The sequence below is a fragment of the Athene noctua genome, chromosome 24 (genome assembly GCF_965140245.1).
Source record: "Athene noctua chromosome 24, bAthNoc1.hap1.1, whole genome shotgun sequence".
Lineage (NCBI taxonomy): Eukaryota > Metazoa > Chordata > Aves > Strigiformes > Strigidae > Athene > Athene noctua.
In genome coordinates, this window is record NC_134060.1 from 2,713,143 (window position 1) to 2,732,621 (window position 19,479).

Genomic DNA, 19,479 nt, shown 5'->3' on the forward strand with positions numbered 1-19,479 from the left:
AGCCCCCCCCTCTTGCCCCCCGAGCTCCCCTGCTTACACCCCGAGCTCCCCTGCTCACACCCAACAGCTCCCTGTTCACACTCCGGGGTCCCCCGCTTGCACCCCAGAATCCCTGGTGCGCCCCACAGTCTCTCTCTTGCACCCTGAGATTCTTACTTGCACCCCAAGGTCCCCCGCCTGCACCCCAAGGTCCCTGCTCGCACGCTGAGGTCTCTGGCTTATGCCCAGCAGTTCCCTGTTTGCACTCTGAGGTCCCCCGCTTGCACCCCACAGTTTCCCGCTTGCACCCCGAGATCCTCCACTTGCACCCCGAGGTCCCTGCCTGCAGCTGAGCCCGAGCAGGTAAGCACAGGGGTGGCCGGGGCAGGCAGCGCTGCCCGCTGCTCACCCTCCTCCTCCTCACCCAGGGTACTTGGCAGCAGCTTCTGCTCCATCCCCGGGCCCGCGGGTGGCAGTGGGTGCAGGCAGAGCCCGCGGGTGGCAGTGGGTGCAGGCAGAGCCCGCGGGGCCGTGGAGCGGGGCTCAGGCTGGGGCTCTGGCAGCGGTCGGTGCAGCCCCGGTACAGCCTCAGCGTGTCAGGCCCCGCCGCAGGCAGGAAAGGCCCCAAAGCTGCTCCCTGCGAGGCAGCAGTTGCATTTTTTACCAAAAAATCCGCCCCCCCCCCCACCCCTTCCCCCTGCAGCGCAGCCACGGGACCTCCCCTGGGGTCTGGGCGCTGCCGGGAAGCCTGGAGCCAGCTCAGCACCCTGTGCCTCAGTTTCCCCATCTGCAACGACAGCGGTGCCGGGGGAGGAATGTCACACCCCGCTCTGCGTGTGGCAGCGAGGAAGCTCCATATGCTCTAGGTGACAATGTAAACACGAAAGGGGGGTGAGGCTCTAGGCCCCAGCGTGACGCAGAGGGAAGAGCGGGTTTCCAGGCTGGGCCGTGCCGCTGCAGGATTTCCCCTTTCTCCCTCCAGCCCCGCGGCACCCGCCGGCGGCAGGTCCCCGCGCCTGGCAGAAGCAGCTACGCCGGGGCTCGGCGCCTGCTGGCACCGCCATGGAGTTCTCGGAGCTGATCAAGACGGCGACGGTGGAGAACGTGCTGCTGTCGTGCGCGGGGCTGGCGGCGGTGAAGGGCACCCTGTGCATCACCAGCCACCACCTGCTCCTCTCCTCCTGCCCCGGCGGGGACGGTCAGGCCAGCACCGTGGAGCTCTGGCTGCTCATCCGCAACGTGGACGCCGTGGAGAAGAGGTGGGTTTCTCCCCACGGCCGGCCCCACGCTTCGCCCCGTCCTTAGCTGGAGGAGATCCCCGCGCCGCAGAGCACGGCCCCCCCCGGCGCTGCCCCCCCCCGTGCCCTCCCCTTCCCCGCGGCCCACGCCGGGGGATGCTCGCGGCACCAGGCGTTGACCTCCTCTTCTCCTCCGTGCCTCAGAGTGCAGAATTTAGGCTGGTACCAGCCCCCCCGGACTAACGGCTCCCCACGAGACACCAGGTTTGGCTTTTAACGCTCTCTTGGCTCTGCTGACCCAGCGCCCGGCCGTGCGCTGCCCCCGCGGCGGGAGATGGTGGAAATCCCGGCGTGGCAGCGGTGCCAGCTGAGAGCCAGCGCTTCGGCACCCAGCCCAGCACAGCCCTCCCGCTCTGCCCCACTCCCAAAGTGGGGGGGAAAGGGCAGCTCAGCGCTGTCCCGTGTCTGTCTGTGTGTCTGTCTGTCTACGTGCACGGACCTACAACCAGGCCTGACCCTCCTCCTGCCTCCCCCCAGGCTCGCCAGCTCCTCCGGCACCATCACGCTCCGGTGCAAAGACCTGAAGGTGCTGCAGCTGGAGATCCCGGGCATGGAGGAGTGTCTCAACATCGCCAGCTCCATCGAGGTGAGCTGCTGGGTGGGCAGAGAGCCCAGCCCGAGCCATGCCAGGGTGCAAAGGTTGGCAGAAAGCAGCCGCCTGCAGTGTTTGCTCTCGGGCTGCCACCAACGGGAGTAAACACTCCGCTCCCGGGCAGCGTTGGCACCGGGTGCCTGCGGGGCTGCACCCCCCTGCCCAGCCCTCGCTGGTGGCTGGGACAGGGGAAGGGGGTTGGTAGAGCCCTGGGGACACAGAATCCCAGACTCATCCGGGTTGGAAAAGCCCCCGAAGCTCCTCCAGCCCAACCATGACCCTCCCCCTGACCGTTCCCAACTCCCCCAGATCCCTCAGCGCTGGCTCAGCCCGACTCTTCAACCCCCCCAGGGATCCCGGGGACTCCCCCCTGCCCTGGGCAGCCCATTCCAACGCCCAACAGCCCCTTCTGCACAGAAATCCTTCCTCAGAGCCAGCCTGACCCTGCCCTGGGCAGCTTGAGGCCATTCCCTCGGGGCCTGGCGCTGGGGCCTTGGCTCCAGAGACTCATCCCCCCTCTCTGCCCCCTCCTGGCAGGGAGTTGCAGAGGGCCAGGAGGTCTCCCCTCAGCCTCCTCTGCTCCAGCCCGAACCCCCCCAGTTCCCCCAGCCGCTCCCCAGCAGACCTGTGCTCCAGACCCTGCCCCAGACTTTCCCAGCCACCTCACCCATGACCAGGTCCCCCTTTGCTCCCGCTCCAGGCCCTCTCCTCGGTGGACTCCGTGATGATGATGTACCCGTTCTTCTACAGACCCCAGAGCCTGAAGCTCGAGGAAGGATGGCACCTCTTCCCCCTCCAGCAGTACTTCCAACAGATCTCCTCGCAGGTGAGCCTGGAGGGGACAGACCTGGCAGGGCTGGGAGTGGGGGCATGAAAGCGACTCCCCCTGACCTGTGCCAGGCCACCTGCTGCCAGGGAGGCCCCCAAGGCAGCCCCCCCCCCCCGACCCCGCATCTCCCCCAGACGAGCCAGTGGCGGCTGAGCGACGTGAACCAGGATTTCACCACCTGCCCCACGTACCCCCCCGCCGTCATCGTGCCGGCGGCGGTGGACGATGACGCTTTGCGGAAGGCTGCCCGTTTCCGGCAGGGCGGGCGATTTCCCGTCCTCAGCTACTACCACCCCAAAAACGGCACCGTGAGTCCATCGCCCTGTCCTGCCCCCTCACCTCCTACCCCTGCCAGCCCTCGGGCGAAGCCCCCGGAGCCCCCCAGCTCTGGCTGCCCGCCGCCCCTCGCCCCGCAGGCGATGCTCCGCAGCAGCCAGCCGCTGACGGGCCCCAACCGAAAGCGCTGCCGCGAGGACGAGGTGCTGCTGGGAACGGTCCTGGATGAGGGGGAGCGGGGCTTTATCATCGACACGCGGTCGGCCCAGGCGGCGAAGCAGGCACGGATGACAGGGGGGGGCACGGAGCCCAAATCCTCCTACCCGCAGTGGAGGAGGCTGCACCGGCCCCTGGAGAGGTGAGGGGCTGTGCTGAGACCTGGCGCTCTCACGACACGGGTGATCACCCCATCCTGCCAACAGCACAGGGATTCCAGCTCCCCCTAAAAAATTCACCGAGCGCCTGACGCTGCTTTCCGCCACCCCCCCACCCCCCCCCAGAGGCCGCCCGCTGCAGGAGAGTTTTATTAAGCTGATGGACGCCTGCAACGACACCACAATCAACATGGACCGGTGGCTGAACCGCCTGGAGAGCTGCCGCTGGCTGAGCCACGTCAAGGCAGCCCTGAGCACGGCCTGCCTGGCCGCACAGTGCATGGACAGGTAAGGGAGGGGGTGATGCCCCGCTTCCCCTCCCCTTTCAACGCTTTCCCAAACCTCAGGCATCACCCTGGGACCGCCCGCAGGGAGGAGGCCAACGTGCTGGTGCACGGGGCGGAAGGGACGGACACGACCCTGCTGGTGACGGCGCTGGCCCAGGTGATCCTGGACCCATCCTGCCGCACGCTGGCGGGTTTCCAGGGGCTGCTGGAGCGGGAGTGGATCGAGGTAAGAGCAGCAGTTGTGAGGGCAACGGGGATCCCAGCCGGGCAGGGCAAGCCCTGAGCTCCCCTTCACCCCGGTTCCCCCTGGGGGGTCCCCGCAGGCCGGTCACCCCTTCCACCTCCGCTGCGCCCACTCCGCCTACTCCCACGCCCGGCTGAAGCAGGAGGCGCCGCTTTTCCTCCTCTTCCTCGACTGCGTGTGGCAGCTGAGCCGGCAGTTCCCCTTCTCCTTGGAGTTCAGCGAGCGCCTCCTCCTCACCCTCTTTGACAACGCCTATGCCTCTGCCTACGGCACCTTCCTCTGCAACAACGAGAAGGAGAGGCAAGTTGGGGGATGGGGGGGCTGCCCCCACCTTCCCGCTGCCCTCCCGGTCACAGCTCGGGTCAAACTCAGCCTCACAATCCTTGGCAGGGAAGTGAAACGCGTCTCGGCTCTCCTGTAGGTGCCTGTGTAAAGTGAAGGAGAACACGCACTCCCTCTGGGCATGGCTGAACCAGCCTGGGGAGACGAAGAAGTACCTGAACCCTCTCTACTCGCCCAACGCCCTGGTTATCTGGCCCTCGGTTGAGCCCCAGAGCATCCAGCTCTGGCAAGGTGAGTCCTGCATTCTTCAGGCCCAGCCTCAGCTCTGAGCTGGGCTGGCGGAGGGAAAGCTGCTCTGCTTTTCCCTCTCTTGACAAGGCTACGGCACAGCTGAAGTAAGTCACAGCCCCTTCTCTCCTAGGTTTATTCTTCCGCTGGATCCGTTCATCCCAGTACGTGGATGAGGCCTGGGCAGAGATCCAGTGGTTAGTAGAGGGCAACGAGCCCCCCGTGAAGGACAGCGCAGGGAACAGGCTGCGCCGGTCCCTCTCTGACCCCACTGCCCGACCGGAGAATGCAAGATGAAGGGCAGCGTGAGGAACTGGGTCCCCGCGGGCTGCCGGGCCAAGGCGACGCCGTGGGAAGCGCTGTGCAGGACACAGGCCCCGCGGAGCCGGAGGACAGCTCTGGGAGGGGGGCACACCCCCTCTTTCGCAGCCTCGGGGCTGGGCAGACTGAGGTTTCAGTAAAGCACTCTCTCTCGCAGCTCACATCTGCGTTTCTGCTCTTATGTAGGGGCAGGAGCAGCCCCGCTCCCACTCTCCTCCCCAGTGCTCTACCTGGACTCTGTACCTGGCCCCTCGGGGGAGCAGAAGCACAGAGGGAGGTTGATGTGCCCAGCAGCCATCACCCCCCCGAAGCTCCCACCACAGCATGCCCAGCACAGGGAAAACTAAGCAGCAGAACACACTAAAATCTCAACCACCTCTCCACTAAGGGCACACTGGCTGCAGTTTAAGCATTGCGTCAGTCGCTCCCAGCTGGGAGCCAGCCCAGGAAATCTGCCCTTGAACCCAGTTTCGAGGAAGGAAAAAGATAGAAACCACCCCTCGAGACAGACAAGACACAGGGTGAGAGGGCTGGAAGGATGAGGATTTGCAACACAAGTGTCCTAGCGCAGGAAATAACTGTTCCATGAGGAAAGTTGGCTCAGGGTCAGTCCAGCAAATAAACAAAAAGCACCAGAACTGGGGGTGTGTGTGTGTCATCTGGAAAACAATGACTGGCTGCTGCGTTTCCAGCCTGTAAAGGGCCAGACCTGAAGCAGAGCTGCTGCTCCTCCCCAGGAAAGGGTTAACCCGGGGTGGACAGAGGCCCCAGGAGCCACAGCACTGCTGGTTGCCCAGGGGTGGGGAGCCAGGCACGGCCAACAAAGCAAAGCACTCAGGATAATTTTGTTCCAAAATGAGAAAAAAAAAAAAACAAAAAAACAAACAAACCAAACCCACCCCACAGCGGTGCTTTTCCTCGTGTTTATAAAAGATTTCTATTTATTTCCTGATGATGGTTTTTTCTCCCCCCCTGTATAAATATGCCCAGCGGAGTAGGAAGCTCACATTGCCAGGGGCAGGCAGGCAGCCAACCCAACTCCCTTTGTTGCCTTCACTCCTTTCCCCCTGTGAAAGCCAGTCTTGCCCTTTGGAGGCGGTTGGATTTCTCGTTCCCCACCTTCACAAAGCCCCTGAATTTGCTGCTAACCGCCTCCCGCTGCCTCCTGCAGAGCAGACTAACTTCAGGCCTTCCGACAGTTCTACGCAGGAGCCGATGGACTGGGCAGTGGGTTGGAGGAGGAAAGAGAAGAGGAGAGGAAGTCTTCGTTTAAGCTTCAAATTCAAACTCAAAGTACTGGGGATCGAAGTAGTGGATGCGAACGTAGCCATCCTCACCCCCACTGCTGTAACTGTACAGGAGGAAAGACAAAAGTCACCAGTATTGTCAGGAGCTCACTGCCTCTAGGTTTACATCAAACAGTTCTCACAACCCCCTCCAGAAACTACTAAAGGAGTCACGAGAGGGAAAAAAAAAAAGTATCAGTGACACAGCTAAAATGTGCAGCAGGACGTAAGTGAACCCCCCGGCCAAAGAGGGGAGGCAGCAGGGCTTGGATGGGAGAATTAAGGAAGGTGCTGGCTCTGTTCCCACTGCAGAGCTCCTTAAGCCCAGCCACACCCAAACCAAGGGGGGTTAGGCTTGACTGGGGCACGCTGCAAGACCCACAGAGATCCTCACCTCTTCCCGTCAGGGTGAAAAGCAACGCTGTTTATGGGACCGAAGTGACCCTTCACTCTGCCAAACTCTTCTTCAAAAGCCAAGTGGAAGAACCTGGGAGAAGGAAGATGATTTAATTTATCACAAGAAGTCAGGAGCCTGGGTAGGGACACAGTCAGGGTTTCCTCAAAAAAATTTCTGCAAGTTTAAAACTCCTCCAACACTGCTCTGGGAAGAGCATCCCTGGGCGGTCAGGAGTCCTCCCGGTAAGGACTTGGCCCTGCCAGAGGAAAAGGACCAACCTGGCCTCAAATTTGCCAATCCTGGTGGAGGTCGTGGTCACATCCATGGCCTCCTGCCCACCACCGAGCACAACCTGCCAAGGAGAGAAGCCACAACACTTCAGTGCTGCTTACACCACGCGCCCAGCAGCAGCAGGGAGAGGAAACAGCCAAGCCTTGGGGAATCCTCCTCCTAAGCCAGCAGATCCCACAAACTCATGAGCAGGCCTGACTCCAGCCCCGGAGAAGTTCCCACCTCCCAGACACACTCATCTGAAGATCTGAGGACACATTCCCTGCACCAGACTGCAGTAAAGTTCCCCAGACCCACCCTGCAGTCATGTTTTTTAGGTGGACTGGTGACACTCTGCCTTCCAGCTACCTGGGTCAACACGGGGTCACAGTAAGACCGTTACAATGAGCATCTCATTCTTACGTGATCAAAAATGGGGGAGAGTGCAGCAGAGTTCACTGGTCGTTCTGTCCGGAATGTCTTCAAATGCTCAAGTGTCGTGCAATCAAATAGCTAGGAGGAAAAAGGGAGAGAGTTATTCTGCAAGAGGGCTGCCAGCACAATTACCTCACACAAATCTAGCTGCTAGGCCTCACCCGGGCAGATGTTAGCCCTGCAGACACTCATGGGCACCCAAATCTCAAATACATTCTCCCGGAGTCCCAAAATACTGGCCTAAGGTAAATCTCACCTCTACCACCTTCCAAAGATAGCAAACTACACATCTATTTTGGCAACGGGGTTTCCAACGCCTGGCCACTAATTTAACGTGGTGGCACCTCTGCTTTCTCATTAAGCTTTCTCACTAAGCTTTGACTTTCCACTTTCTCAGATTTCTAAGGAGCAAACCTCTGCGATAGCCACGGCTCTGAGCAGAGGTCCTGGCAACCAAACATTAACAGTCTGCTGTGTTTCCAACGAGAGGCCTCACCTTGGCTGTGTTGTCCTTGGAGGCAGTGATGAACATGGTCATGTCCCTGGAGGTCTGAATATCGTTGATTTGCTTGGTGTGTTCCTTGATGTTTGAAAGCTGCTCCCCTGACTGAAGGGTAAAGGCAGTTTCAGCATGCTGGCAAGTGAAGTGAGTGTACATGCAACCTCCTCGTTAACAATAATTTAGGAAATGTCACTGTCAGCAGCAGGGCAGATGTTTGTACATCAGCCTTGCTCAAGGGAGCTGCGTATTTTAACTATCCTCCCATGAGGGTGCTGGTTTGAGCCAAAAAGCCCATATTCTGTCCCACGATCATAACAGGAATGCTGCAATATCCTCCCACAGGCACTGCTGCCCGAGGGAGATGCTGTTCTTTATCTGACTGACCTTGGCACTGAACTGGTTCAGCTCTCCACTCTCATGTCCTGCAATGATGAACTCTCCCAGAGGGCCCCACACAGCACTAGTGATTTTAGAGTCACTGCAGGGAATTTTCATGTAAGGCTCGTTGTTCTCTGCAGGAAGGAAGGAAGGAGACAGACAGACAGACACAGTGGCACCGGCTCCAGCACTCAACGCTTCCCCTTATTCCCTGGTGCAGGCGCTGGCCCAGATTCCTCACCGATCTGGCTGGGGTCCCGGAGGTCAAAGAAGCTCACAAAACACTGATACCCCATCTGCTTGTCCGTGGAAAACATGATGATGTTTCCTCCGAAGTCAAAGCCACACGTCCTCACCGCTGAGCTCGTCTTCACCAGGGCGAGCTGCTTTCCTGAACACAGAGCAGAAACCGTCGCTTCACTGGGTATTTTACTGCAAGACTGATGAAAACGAGCAGCTGAACAGCAGGGTCAGAGGGAGGATGAGAGCATCGGGTGTAGCTGACAAGCAAGTTTGATGAGCTGCAACGTCTAGCCAAAAGTTTTGACTACTTGGGTGGTAGAGTGAGTAAATTCACTAAATATTCACTAGAAACCAGGCACATACAGAAACCCTCCCCTCCAGCAGCCTGAGCTCGGATTCAAACCTCTTTCAGAGGGGCAAACAGGCATGTTCATGTTATGTTATGCTGACATCACGTCCTCCAGGCTTAGCAGACTTCACAGCAGGACAGAGCCGTGACTCAAACGCAGCTACGTGGGGAGAGAAGAGTTTTACCTGTTTCGCAGTCCCAGAGCCGACAGCTGTTATCCGCAGAGCCAGTGAGCACATGTCGTGTGTCCCCTAGGTCACCAGTTAGGGAATACCAGCACGTTTTCAGCCCCCAAAAGCTAGTTTCTAGGTACCCAGAGAATATTTATACACAAGATTAAAAAGCTGTATCACACAGAGACTGGGCAACATCCATTCCAAGACCAGCAATACTCCAGTAAAGACAGACACGGAGTCTGAGCACTCCCATTACAAACCCCACAACTTTCCTCTTGAAATGTTAAAGAAAAAGGCTCCAGATCTTGCATTAACACATTTTTGTCTCCACTACCTGCTGCCCACATAGGAGATGGAAGACCTTGTGCAACTCAAGACACCTTCCCTGAGCTCCCAGGGCCACCACAGCAAAAGCAACGGTGCACAAACAAGAGCAGACTGAGCAACACTGCGCATGTTACTTCAAACAACTGCCCAGAAAGAAAAATACCCCAAAAATGGAGTAAGGGACACAGCAGCAGAGTCAAACACACTGTATCTCCCTAGTGCTCCTCTTCAAGAGGAAACAGCGCAGCAGTTGGGAGCAATCGGCTCAAGTGAATCACTGTAAAGAAAATATACGGGACAAACTGGTTTCTGCGATCAAAGGATACAGTCTGCATCCACGCACCAGACGGCTCCTGTGTGGCCGTTGTAGGTGCCGAGCCTCTCTCCATTCACTGAATACCACACGTTGACAATCTGGGAGAAGAAAATAAGCAAGCACCCCTCTTACCAAACGGATTAATTAATGGGACTGATGAAGAGCCGTTCAATTATCCCGGTGGGGGCTGGTTTTCACCCGGGGAAGGACGGGCAGGGCTCGCCGCACTCACGGGATCTTTGGCCACGGTGAAGAGCAGGTCTCCCTCCCGGTTGTACTTGATCTGCGTGATGGAGCGCTCATGGCCCTGCAGCAGGATCGGCTTCTGCGAAGGGCGGAGACGCCGTTTAATGCCTCAGGCGAGGCGCGGCCTCAGCGCCCAGGCCGGGGCTCCCGGGCCACGGAGGAGTTGGGGGCGGCAGTGTCAAACCCCCCCCGCACCCCCGGGGCCCAGGAGCCCCATCGCGGGGGCCCTGCGCCGCCCGAGCACCGGTCGCTACCCCCGGCCCGGCCCCGGGCCCGCTCTCACCATGGTGGCAGCGCGGAGGCGAGAGACCGGCGCGATCGCTTCCGGGTCAGAGGGTGCGCGCGGCGGAAATACGTCACCGCCGCTATGGCGGCCGTGGGTGAGCTTCCGGGGCCGCGGGAAAGGCCCTGCCCGGGGCGGGGAGCGGGGCTTTCCCTGGGGAAGGGCGGTGGCCACCGGCTGGATCCCTGTGGGGCCTTCCCTGAGGCGGGTGTGGCGGCAGGCCGGGCCCCGGGGGGACCTTCCCTGAGGGGAGAACATGGCCACAGGCGGCCGGGCCTGCGGCGGGGCATCCCCTGGGCCGGGGGGAGTGTGGCCACGGGCTCGGCTGGCTCTGGTGCTTTCCTTGAAGGAGTGTGGCCGCGGGCCGGGCCCTGTGAGGGGCTTTCCTGAGGGGGACGCGGCAGCAGGCCCAGGGTGGGTTCCTTCACGGTGGGAGACAGCAGCGAGCCGGGCTGGTGAAGGCTGGCCCTGATGGGGGATGGCTGTGGGCCGGGCCAGGCCCTCTGCAGGGACGTGAGGACGGGCTGACCCGGTGCGGGCTCTCTGCGGGCGGTGATGGCAGATCCGCCGCGCTGGGGCCATCAGGCCGCTGAGCCCAGGCTGTGCCGCAGGGGAGGCAGCGGCGCTGGTGCTGGTGGCTGTGCTGTGGGGCAGCACCGGGCCGTTCCTGCGGACGGGCGCGGCGGGGCTGGAGGAGGTGCGGTGCCAGGGCCGCCTGCAGCAGCTGCTGGCCGAGATCCGCTTCCTGGGCCTCAACTACAAGGTGCGACCCTGTCCGGGCTCCATGGCAGGCTGTCAAACTGCCTTGGGATCATTTCTACCTGTTTAATTCTGGGCTTTATACTTTTATTTAAACTGTTAAATATTCCATCTATCATGAGAATTCCTTATTCTCCATAATATTTAATTTCACTGTCTATAGCACTGCTCTTCCCATGCAGAATTGAGACTGCTTTCATAGGCAGCAGGTCGTTAACCCTTGTATTTTACATGAAATAAGCACTGGGGGCTTTCTGCAGATTGGGGAACTAGGATATCGAGCAGCTTGTGACTGGCAGCAGGATTGCCATCATGCCACGTTTCTGCTGCCAAACACAGCACAGGGCAATTGGGTCTGGGCTCCTTAGCTGTCTGCTCTGTGGGGATGCCCGGTGGGTTTGCCAGCAGCAGCTGAGAGGCTTGTGCTCTTCCTGCAGTACATGGTGCCATTTCTGCTCAATCAAGGTGGATCTCTCCTCTTCTACCTCAGCTTGGCATCCGCAGGTTAGTTCTTGTTGCTTTTCGTGGAGTGGGTTGATTGGGATTTTGGGAGGATCGGTGCTATTAATTACTCTGGTGACTCACCTAAACATCAAGCGTCTGTCCTGTAATAATCACAAATAAAACAGGAGTCTTACGATTTGTACAAGATTGACCATTTTCAACTGTTTGTGTTAAAATTGTTCAACTTCAGATCTGTCCCTGGCAGTACCACTGTGTAACTCCCTGGCTTTGATATTCACGCTGGTGACTGGGAGGATTCTGGGAGAGGACTTCGGTGGTAAAAGTAAGTTACACTTAAAACATTTCCTCACATTGCCTCCTGCCCCTATTTTCTGATTTAATAGTGCGGGCTTCTCTCTGTCTGAAAAACAGCAAATACCCACGGAAGGGCTTTAACTAGTTAAGTAGCAGTTCTTGCTACAGAACCTGAAAGGGAAGTGAAACAGACTTGTAAGTGGGCAGGGCTAGTAAATTTGAAGTGAGAATTGGCTATTCTAAGCTAACAGAGTTTTCAGACCTGAGCCTTTATCTAACTAGATGTTTAATCATAAGAGGACAACTAAATAATACGGCCACCATGGAAAAGGAATGCCCCATAAGCCCCCCGATGTCAGCACCCATCCTTCTTTCCTTCCCTTACATCCTACAATAACATTACCCTGCTCAGAAAGTCAGAAAATGGCAGGAAACGCGAAAGCTTAAAAACACGAGGTCCTGGCACAACAGCTGTAGGAATACACTAAAATGGGTTTGGGTTATTGAAGCCTGGTTCTCACCAACCAGATGTACAGCATCTGCATTTTCTTAGCAACGGGCTTTGCCCGACGTACACAGGCAGTCCAAACATCCAGACCCCTTCAGAACTCACCCAGTCCGGACATTTATGCTCTCCTATTTACCACAACACCTGAGCATCACGTATTTAGCAATGAGATGATGTGACTGGGGTTGAACTGTGTAAGTTCCCAACATACTATCCTTCATTTCTGCAGGGGCCGTGGTAGGAATGCTGCTCACTGTCCTGGGAGTTACTCTCTGTGTAGCTGGCTCATGAACGAGACGCAGCGAGAAGCAGAGGAAGAGAACTTGTTCAAAGGTAACCCCCGTGGCTGAAGGGGGGGCTTCTGGCTCAGCAGCAGACCCTCTGGCTCAGCTGCACCTAGGAAGCTGTATTTTGACACAGAGCTGACAAAAAATGTGAAAACGTGGACTGCATTCCCTGAACACCAGGGTCGAACAAGGCATGTTGCAGGGACATCCTATTTCATGTCTTGAGTTAAGAAATTTTTTGTCTGTGGGTGTTTCGAGGCAGGGATGATTGAATTGTCTTGTTCAGCAATGGAGGGATAATAAATGGTTAATAAATCATTCAAAGGGAGCTTCTGGAACCAAGTGGTTTTTCTGTAGAAGGAATCTATTTAGGAACTTGCCCTTTTTTGTGGCCAAGCACGTGGAAGTGGCTTCCTCCGCTGCGCTCAGCTGCAGCGTACCAGGTTGTGCTGCACAGCCCCTTACACTGAGGTTACCACAAGGCATTTCTGCACTGGAGTCTTGCAGAATGCCTCTCAGCTGAAAAATAACAGCAGTGCCCTCTGCCCCTGGGGAAGGAAGGAAGGGTTTTTTTCTTTTCAGTGAAATTACCAGTCCAAAATACCAGATAGATCACAGCAGGAAAAATCTGGTTACCCTTGTAGTTAATCAGGAACATTAGGGAGGGAAATATAGAAAACCTTGCACAAGGAGGGTTCATACAAGAGCTTTTTATTACTATGATTTTTCCCGAATGAGGCAGATGCTCCTAAAAAAAACTAACAGAAACAAAATACATACATAGTTTTAGGAACAGGTTTGATTGCTGCACACATTAGCCAAGCATTCCAAATCAGAAGGACAATGGTGTGATGAAATCTCTTTATAAGAAGTATCTGATATAGAACAAGCTTCCTGGCAGACATTTTGTTATAAAAGTGTGTATTTGGTAATTCTTCTTTCCCAAGTTCAGATACAAACCAGCTTAACTGGAGTTCAGAAAAGCAGCCATCTGCTCTGCCACACCGTCACACCACAGAGATGAGGAAAGGGGAAAGAGCTTCATTATTTAACAACGTTATACATCTGATTCATTGCTCGCTGGTGCTCCGCTTCTCAAGCCTAGATGATGAGGATGCTTGATTCGAGAAGAGTTTGTTAATTCATCAAAAAGCCTGACCAGTCTGTGTTGTTACAGAAGTTACCCGCAGCTGCACAGACAGCCACGTACCTAGTCGTCCCTCTTCTCCCATCGCAGTCCCTTGGTGAGCTCTTCAGAGCTTTTTGCTGCCAAGGGCAACATCACTGGGTGCTTTTCATCCTCAGAGTCGCTGGCATCCCTTTTCCTTCCCCCAGCCTTTGGTGATTTGTCTGAGGTCTGTGCCTTTATGCAGCGAAAAAAAAGTAACAGTTATTAATGTAGCACATCACTATTACTGAAAGATTCTGGAATTAAATTCCTGGATTCTGTTTCCAGTCTTACCGTGGCTTTGGTACGCAAACTTGGGTCTCTACATTAAATTCAAAGGTAATTTATTTAATGCCTAATGCTTCTCCCACTGCAAAGGGGAGCTGCGACACTGAATAATAACAACTGTATAGAAGTGTGATGGGGGGGTGGGGAAGGCCAACAGAAAGCAGCAGCATCACAGTGCCTACCCTGCTGAAAAATGCTGGCCCAGCCTCTAAAGCAAACACAGCCCACCAGGCTCCCCGTTGAGGCAAGAAGTCAGGAGCCATTAGCTAATTCTTTACTAGGGCTTTCGCTAATTTAAGTTCAAAGGAGTTGTTTTCCTTTGAAGTTCTAATTAATCCAAAGAGACTACCTAGGCAGAACCATGAATCACCTACAATATGATGTGTATCATCCCATTGCATCAATTCTAAATGTCCTTATGAAAAGTTTAAAACATTAATACACCACAAACAATAAGCATCTTAGAGACGTTTTTCACACAGAATTTTGTTTTAGGAAGAACTACTTTTTGTCCCTTTTTTTAAAAAAAAAAAAAAAAGGGTTGAAACTTGTTACTATCTAATAAATGTGTTCTGTCATTTTAGGAATTACATGTTTATTCCATGCCAGCTTCTAAGCTTCAGCTGCCCACAGGCAAGTTCTGCTTAACATGTTGTATTTGGGGGTACTGAATTTTAGTGTAAGGAATGTGAACACAGCCAGGAAGGATCTTACACACTTCATAGAACCATTAAGTGGAATAAATACCTTACTGTGGTGTATCATTCTGTCTTTTGAGTTCTGAAACTCTCTGGAACAGAAGTAAGCAGAGAGGTAGTACACACAAAAAAAAAAAAAAAAAAAAAAAACAAACCAAAAAACATCCAGGAAAGCCTCTGATATCCTTACTGCAGTGGGAAGCTGTAACTCACATTCCAGAAGGGAAATGTTCATTACCCAGATGACAACCTCTCTGCTTTCTAAAAGGCAAAGCCCTGCAGTTACACACTGTCCTCTGGTTTCTGAAGTTCCCTCTGGTGGTTACTTTTCATCTTTACACATCGCAGCTTCATAAACCTAACAAAGGACTTAAAACAACTGAGGAAACTGACAGTCTTCCCCAAGCAATTGCTATAAACTGTGGATTGATGCATTCTCACAGACTGTCTCTGAAGCACTGGCACTTGGAGTTGGCCACCCTGCAGCACCGAGAGATTCTAATGGGGCCAGGAACAGTTCCCTGCAGCAGTGAGACTCCTAACAAGGCAGACAAGAATTCCTCAGACCTGATCAATGGGTACATCCGCCCTTGTGTGTTCATCCTCTTTAACTTCCTGGGCACCTCGCATCTCCTTCCTAGGATCCCTGGTTTTATAGACACTTTCTTCTGCGAGGAGAAGAAAAGAAAAAAACTGTGCAGTGGGTATTGCAGATGGCCATGGCCCGGTCTTGCTGTGGCTTCAGAAAGGTCCTTGTATGTGCTCACAGGAGGAGAGGAAAGCAGAAATACAGAAGTTACTGCATGCATCACTGCTTTCTCTCAGTGCCTCTGCAGGTATTTTGTCCTTCAGCATCACAGCAAAGCCAGTCTCCCTCTACCCTTACAGCCTTTACCTTGATCAGGCCAGTGCTGCACGTTCCTGCTGCTCCTTCTGTTCCGTCCTGCACGGACGGGTTTAGCGTGGAAAATGGACTCCTTGAGGTGAGATTTCCCACCTTGCCTTTGCAGGTGTGGAAGAGCAGCTGGGATCTCGTCTTTCTCTGCAGCTCCTGTGGTCTGCACCCTGTGACTGTCCAGCTGGAAATACCACACATACACTGCTTAGGCCTTCTTGATAAAGCAGTTTATAAAATAAGAGAAGTTTTGTGAGGCAGTTGCCTAAACTCTGCAGCTTTCTCCTGTGCCCCTTGATCCTGACTGGTACAAAGCTGTAACACTGCATTCTCTGACTGGGGTTTTAAGTTGATGCTACATCTGAAACAGCTACAGGGAACATAGAAAACACTTTTTGCACTCACTACTACCTGTTGGGGTGGTTCAGCAAGAGCAGAGTCACCAGCACTGACCTGAGAAGTGGCACAGAGTTCACCAAACTGAAAACAAGAAAAAAAAAAAAAAAATTTTTTAAAGCAAAATAACACAGATGCACATTTTAATGGACAATCTAGGACAGCCCAGCTGCTGTATCTGTAGTCTGTTGGGCATTTTACCCACACAGTGAGCAGCAAAGATATCCTAGCTCCAGGATGAATTCTCTCTGCCCATCAGCCAAAGTGAGGCCACCTTAAGGAGTTCTTCTTCAGGCAGTGAGATTGAATTGAAGCATAAGGTGGCCACACAGCTGTCTGTAGCTCCTCTCCTGCGGGAAGGGTGCCAAGCAAGGATGCTGTAGCCATGGCAGTTGGCAGTGGAGGCTGCTGGACGCATCCCCTGCGAGTGGATGGACTGCTGCACAAAAGCAGCTGCGATCGTAGCACAAGCAGTCCTGTGCCAGCTGAGCCACCTACCCTTCTGTGGTATTTTTTACGCCTGCTATTTGGGTGGTTCCTGTAACAAAGAAACAGCGGATTCTCAGCGTGAGGCAGAAGTCAGCTGTAGAAGGACACGATCGCCCCTTTTCCCATAAGAGAAGGTCCCTGGAGGTGTTTTTTCTCAGCGCGGGTAGAACACACTCTGCAGCAGATCCTGTTGTATCACAGGGCCTGTGAAATCTGATGCCCCTCAGTGCTCAGGGAACACTTAACTAAGAAACCACCAAACCACTTGCTTTCTTTGGCACTGAACTCTGGATTGCAGCGGCTAACCCTTACACCAAAAGCTTTGAAAACACATTCTTTCTTCCTCAACTTCCAACACGTGAAGCAAAACTCAAGCCCCGAAGCAGACAACGCTGAACAGGAAGGCTACAAAAAGGATGGCTTTAGCTGAAGACCACCACGGAGAGGATTCTTTAAACCATTCAGCTGCAGCCTACGTACCACAGCATCCTGCACACAGAATCCTGGGGCACCAGCAGCTCGAAGTAAGGCAGTTTTTTGTACTCCTCATTTCCCACTGCCACATAGTAATCGCCATTCACCAGCTCCTCCTCACTGGACACCTGGGTTCCATCCAGCCTGCAGAGCCTTGAGGAAGAGACAGCAAAGGGTTTAGAGCTGTCACAAGGCCCCGAACAACCCCTCAGCACAAAAGCCAACGTGATAAACAGGACTGAGACAAGTCAGGGAGGATCCATCAAGGAAGTATGTGGAAATATTACACCCAGTGATCAGCGAGATCTCAGCTTCCTCCTTGGGTGTCAGTAAGTCGGTGTATGAGGAGGAGGTAGGCTGTATTTTTTTCGATGAAAGCCCCTCCCTCTAGACATAAACTCCTTTTTATACCGTGCTTTACTGTTTGCTTATTGCTTTTTCACCAGACCACCAGCAACTCGAGCCCTCCTCACAAAGGACATCTGCTTTAAAGGTGGGAAAACCTGAAAAGCAAATGAGTTTGCAAAAGCAGACTGCTCTCCCAGTCCTCTGTGCTAATCAATGCTGCTTATGTTCTGGACATAAGGAGAGGGGAGCCAGCAGTGCCTTGTCTGGATACCCACTTGCTAACGGCTCCGCTGCGCAGGTTGGCTTTCCCTGTCAGCGTGGCCAGGAGCGTGTCCCACTGCAGCGGGGTGCTCGTGGAGAGAGACAGTGGGAAAGGAGGGCTCAGCAAGTCCCCGTTCCGGAAAACACTGCAGTGGAAACAACCCAGAGCACGCGGTGAGACAGTATTCCTCCAGAAGGTGGGGAAAAAAAGCCACCCACTGGCACCTGGACAATATTTACAACAAATATTTCTGGTAGAAGCTGGGAATTGTCCCTGTGAGGCAGCATTCCCAGGATCTTACAGAGAAATTCCAGCCTCCAAACCCACTCCCAGAGACCCTCCAGGGAGAAAACACTTACTGTATCCTGCGGGGTAGGCGGGAGTGCTTCTGCCATCGCGCCACATTGTTCGACTTCCAGGGAGCTACGGTGGGGAACTAGAGACGGAGTTCAGTGCAGAACAGCGACAGCCCTGGCACAGAGCCACCCCGGGCTGTTCCCTTTCCTGCATCAGGCCCTGCCTGCCCCGGGCACTGCCTGCCCTGCCTTCAGGCTTCCTGCTGCTGGCTGGGGTTTGTTGTCAGCAACGCCAAGGCTGGAGAGGCTCTTCACACAGCTGAGCACATTCCAGAACTGCCAGCGAACCCCTGAGCACAAATCCTTCCCCTGCAACCACTACGGGGGACAAAGGCACACAGCAGCAGCCCCTGCACCACCTCACATGTCCTCCTGATTCCTGGGGCACTTTTGCCTGATCTCCACCGGGAACCTCGCGGCCTTAAAATCTCAACTTTAGTTTCACCCGTGCCAGCCCTAATGTCTCTCCCACCTCCCCGCTCCTTCTGCACCCCCGCCTGCCCCTGCTCAACTCCAGGACTCACCTGCAGACCCTCGCTGTTCCTTGTCCCACGGATTTCCTTCTTTCCACGATTTAAATAGCTGTGAGAACAAGACAACAACGTTGCCACAGACCACCTGGGCTGTGGCCGACTAAAGAGCAGTGAGGAAACAACCAGCTGGTGTCTTGGTGCCTCGCCACCAGATTTGGCTTATTTGAGTCACGTCTGAAACGATTCTCCCGGTGCCTCCCAGAACTTCAGTCTAAAATCTGCTACATATCAGAATTTCCCAGCCACATACAGACCATTTCAGCCACCCGGAAGATTTTATTTCTTTATGTTACTCACTGATGCAAAGGCTGATCAGTGTTAATGCAGCCTGGACCACCTCCTCAGCAAAATGCACTAATATACACGGGGGAGCCAAATACACCTGGCGTGCACACAGACATCCCCTCAACAGTCAAGCGGTGCCACAAAAACTTCTTTAACCCTCTGTATTTCAGGATGAACCCAAACAGCTCTGCTTTGTGCACGATTAGAAAACAAAAAAACCTTCATCAAACCAAAGCAAAAGTGTTTGTCCGTGGAGACAGTGCGACTGCCAGCCCTGCCAAGGAAGGGGCAGCAGAACCTCTCACACACCACAAAACACTGTGCAGGGCAGGCACTGATCACAACACCCCGCCAGAGAACGCACACATCCCCCAACATGTTTTCTTCTGACAGTCAACTGACCTTATCAGGAATATTTGCGTTTTCCATGCAATCTGGAATATGTCCAGTGGTTTCCAGTAAGAAAATAAATTAATCTGTCTCTGTTTTTCTACCCCTCCTACCTCTTTTCCATTCACACGCCAATACATTCCCCGCAGAGGAGATCTAAAGCTGCTCACTAAACCCAGGGACCAAAGGTCCCATCTACTCACTTGAGCTTTCTGAACTTTTCAAAGCCCGCGGCCACGTACTGGCACCCCTCCTGCAGGTCCCCCAGCTCAGCGACGCGGTGGCCGTGCTTGGGTGTGTAGAGGTTCCTCACAGCCAAGGGCGCCCCAATGCTCTCGGTCACCTCATTCAGAAATGCCTCAAAGGTCGGGAACCGCCTCTGGTTCACTACAAACTTCCTCCCGGGGAAGAAGGGGTCACCGTTGCGGTACACCACCACGGTCTTGGCTGGAGGTGCCAGAGTTAAGCCACAGGAGCTCATTCCTCGGGGGTCAGGCAAGCCCTGCTGACTACAGAAGCGAAGAGGGGAGCAGAGGGGAGCTCTGACCAGCCTCCCCCTGAGCCCAAACCCTTCCGACCGGCCGCTCTCCTGCCCTGCCGTCCCTT

General features: G+C 54.9%; 4 protein-coding genes across 9 annotated transcripts; 2 read left to right on the forward strand and 2 right to left on the reverse strand.

The window, feature by feature from the left end:
- Nucleotides 1-32: 32 nt before the first annotated feature.
- LOC141969782 (myotubularin-related protein 9-like) lies at nt 33-5,509 on the forward strand. 4 transcript variants are annotated; one of them, XM_074925860.1, is made up of 12 exons: nt 33-342; nt 962-1,238; nt 1,422-1,481; nt 1,755-1,863; nt 2,570-2,695; nt 2,833-3,006; nt 3,115-3,332; nt 3,475-3,636; nt 3,720-3,861; nt 3,959-4,179; nt 4,301-4,452; nt 4,568-5,509. In XM_074925860.1, the coding sequence occupies exons 2-12, from the start codon at nt 1,042-1,044 to the stop codon at nt 4,744-4,746; spliced, it is 1,740 nt and encodes a 579-aa protein (XP_074781961.1). In that variant the 5' UTR covers nt 33-342; nt 962-1,041; the 3' UTR covers nt 4,747-5,509. The 4 variants fall into 4 exon arrangements, with proteins under 4 accessions (XP_074781961.1, XP_074781962.1, XP_074781964.1 ...); XM_074925861.1 differs by having other exon boundaries at nt 4,583-5,509; XM_074925863.1 differs by lacking the exon at nt 1,422-1,481.
- Nucleotides 5,510-5,696: 187 nt separating this feature from the next.
- Nucleotides 5,697-10,035, reverse strand: EIF3I (eukaryotic translation initiation factor 3 subunit I). Its single transcript, XM_074925866.1, has 11 exons — nt 9,979-10,035; nt 9,682-9,774; nt 9,460-9,547; nt 8,816-8,881; nt 8,280-8,429; nt 8,045-8,172; nt 7,655-7,765; nt 7,147-7,236; nt 6,732-6,805; nt 6,451-6,543; nt 5,697-6,121 (listed from the first exon to the last, which is right to left on the reverse strand). The coding sequence occupies exons 1-11, from the start codon at nt 9,979-9,981 to the stop codon at nt 6,040-6,042; spliced, it is 978 nt and encodes a 325-aa protein (XP_074781967.1). The 5' UTR covers nt 9,982-10,035; the 3' UTR covers nt 5,697-6,039.
- Nucleotides 10,036-10,055: 20 nt separating this feature from the next.
- On the forward strand, nt 10,056-13,482 carry TMEM234 (transmembrane protein 234). 3 transcript variants are annotated; one of them, XM_074925868.1, is made up of 6 exons: nt 10,056-10,075; nt 10,590-10,741; nt 11,175-11,241; nt 11,432-11,524; nt 12,234-12,337; nt 13,239-13,482. In XM_074925868.1, exons 1-5 carry the CDS (start codon nt 10,063-10,065, stop codon nt 12,293-12,295), a joined length of 387 nt encoding a protein of 128 aa, XP_074781969.1. In that variant the 5' UTR covers nt 10,056-10,062; the 3' UTR covers nt 12,296-12,337; nt 13,239-13,482. The 3 variants fall into 3 exon arrangements, with proteins under 3 accessions (XP_074781969.1, XP_074781970.1, XP_074781968.1); XM_074925869.1 differs by having other exon boundaries at nt 13,244-13,482; XM_074925867.1 differs by lacking the exon at nt 13,239-13,482 and having other exon boundaries at nt 12,234-12,619.
- A 14-nt stretch (nt 13,483-13,496) lies between these two features.
- Nucleotides 13,497-19,354, reverse strand: DCDC2B (doublecortin domain containing 2B). Its single transcript, XM_074925865.1, has 10 exons — nt 19,077-19,354; nt 18,190-18,247; nt 17,669-17,745; nt 17,323-17,454; nt 16,706-16,852; nt 16,235-16,274; nt 15,752-15,820; nt 15,341-15,524; nt 15,013-15,113; nt 13,497-13,654 (listed from the first exon to the last, which is right to left on the reverse strand). Exons 1-10 carry the CDS (start codon nt 19,352-19,354, stop codon nt 13,502-13,504), a joined length of 1,239 nt encoding a protein of 412 aa, XP_074781966.1. The 3' UTR covers nt 13,497-13,501.
- Between the last annotated feature and the right edge of the window lie 125 nt (nt 19,355-19,479).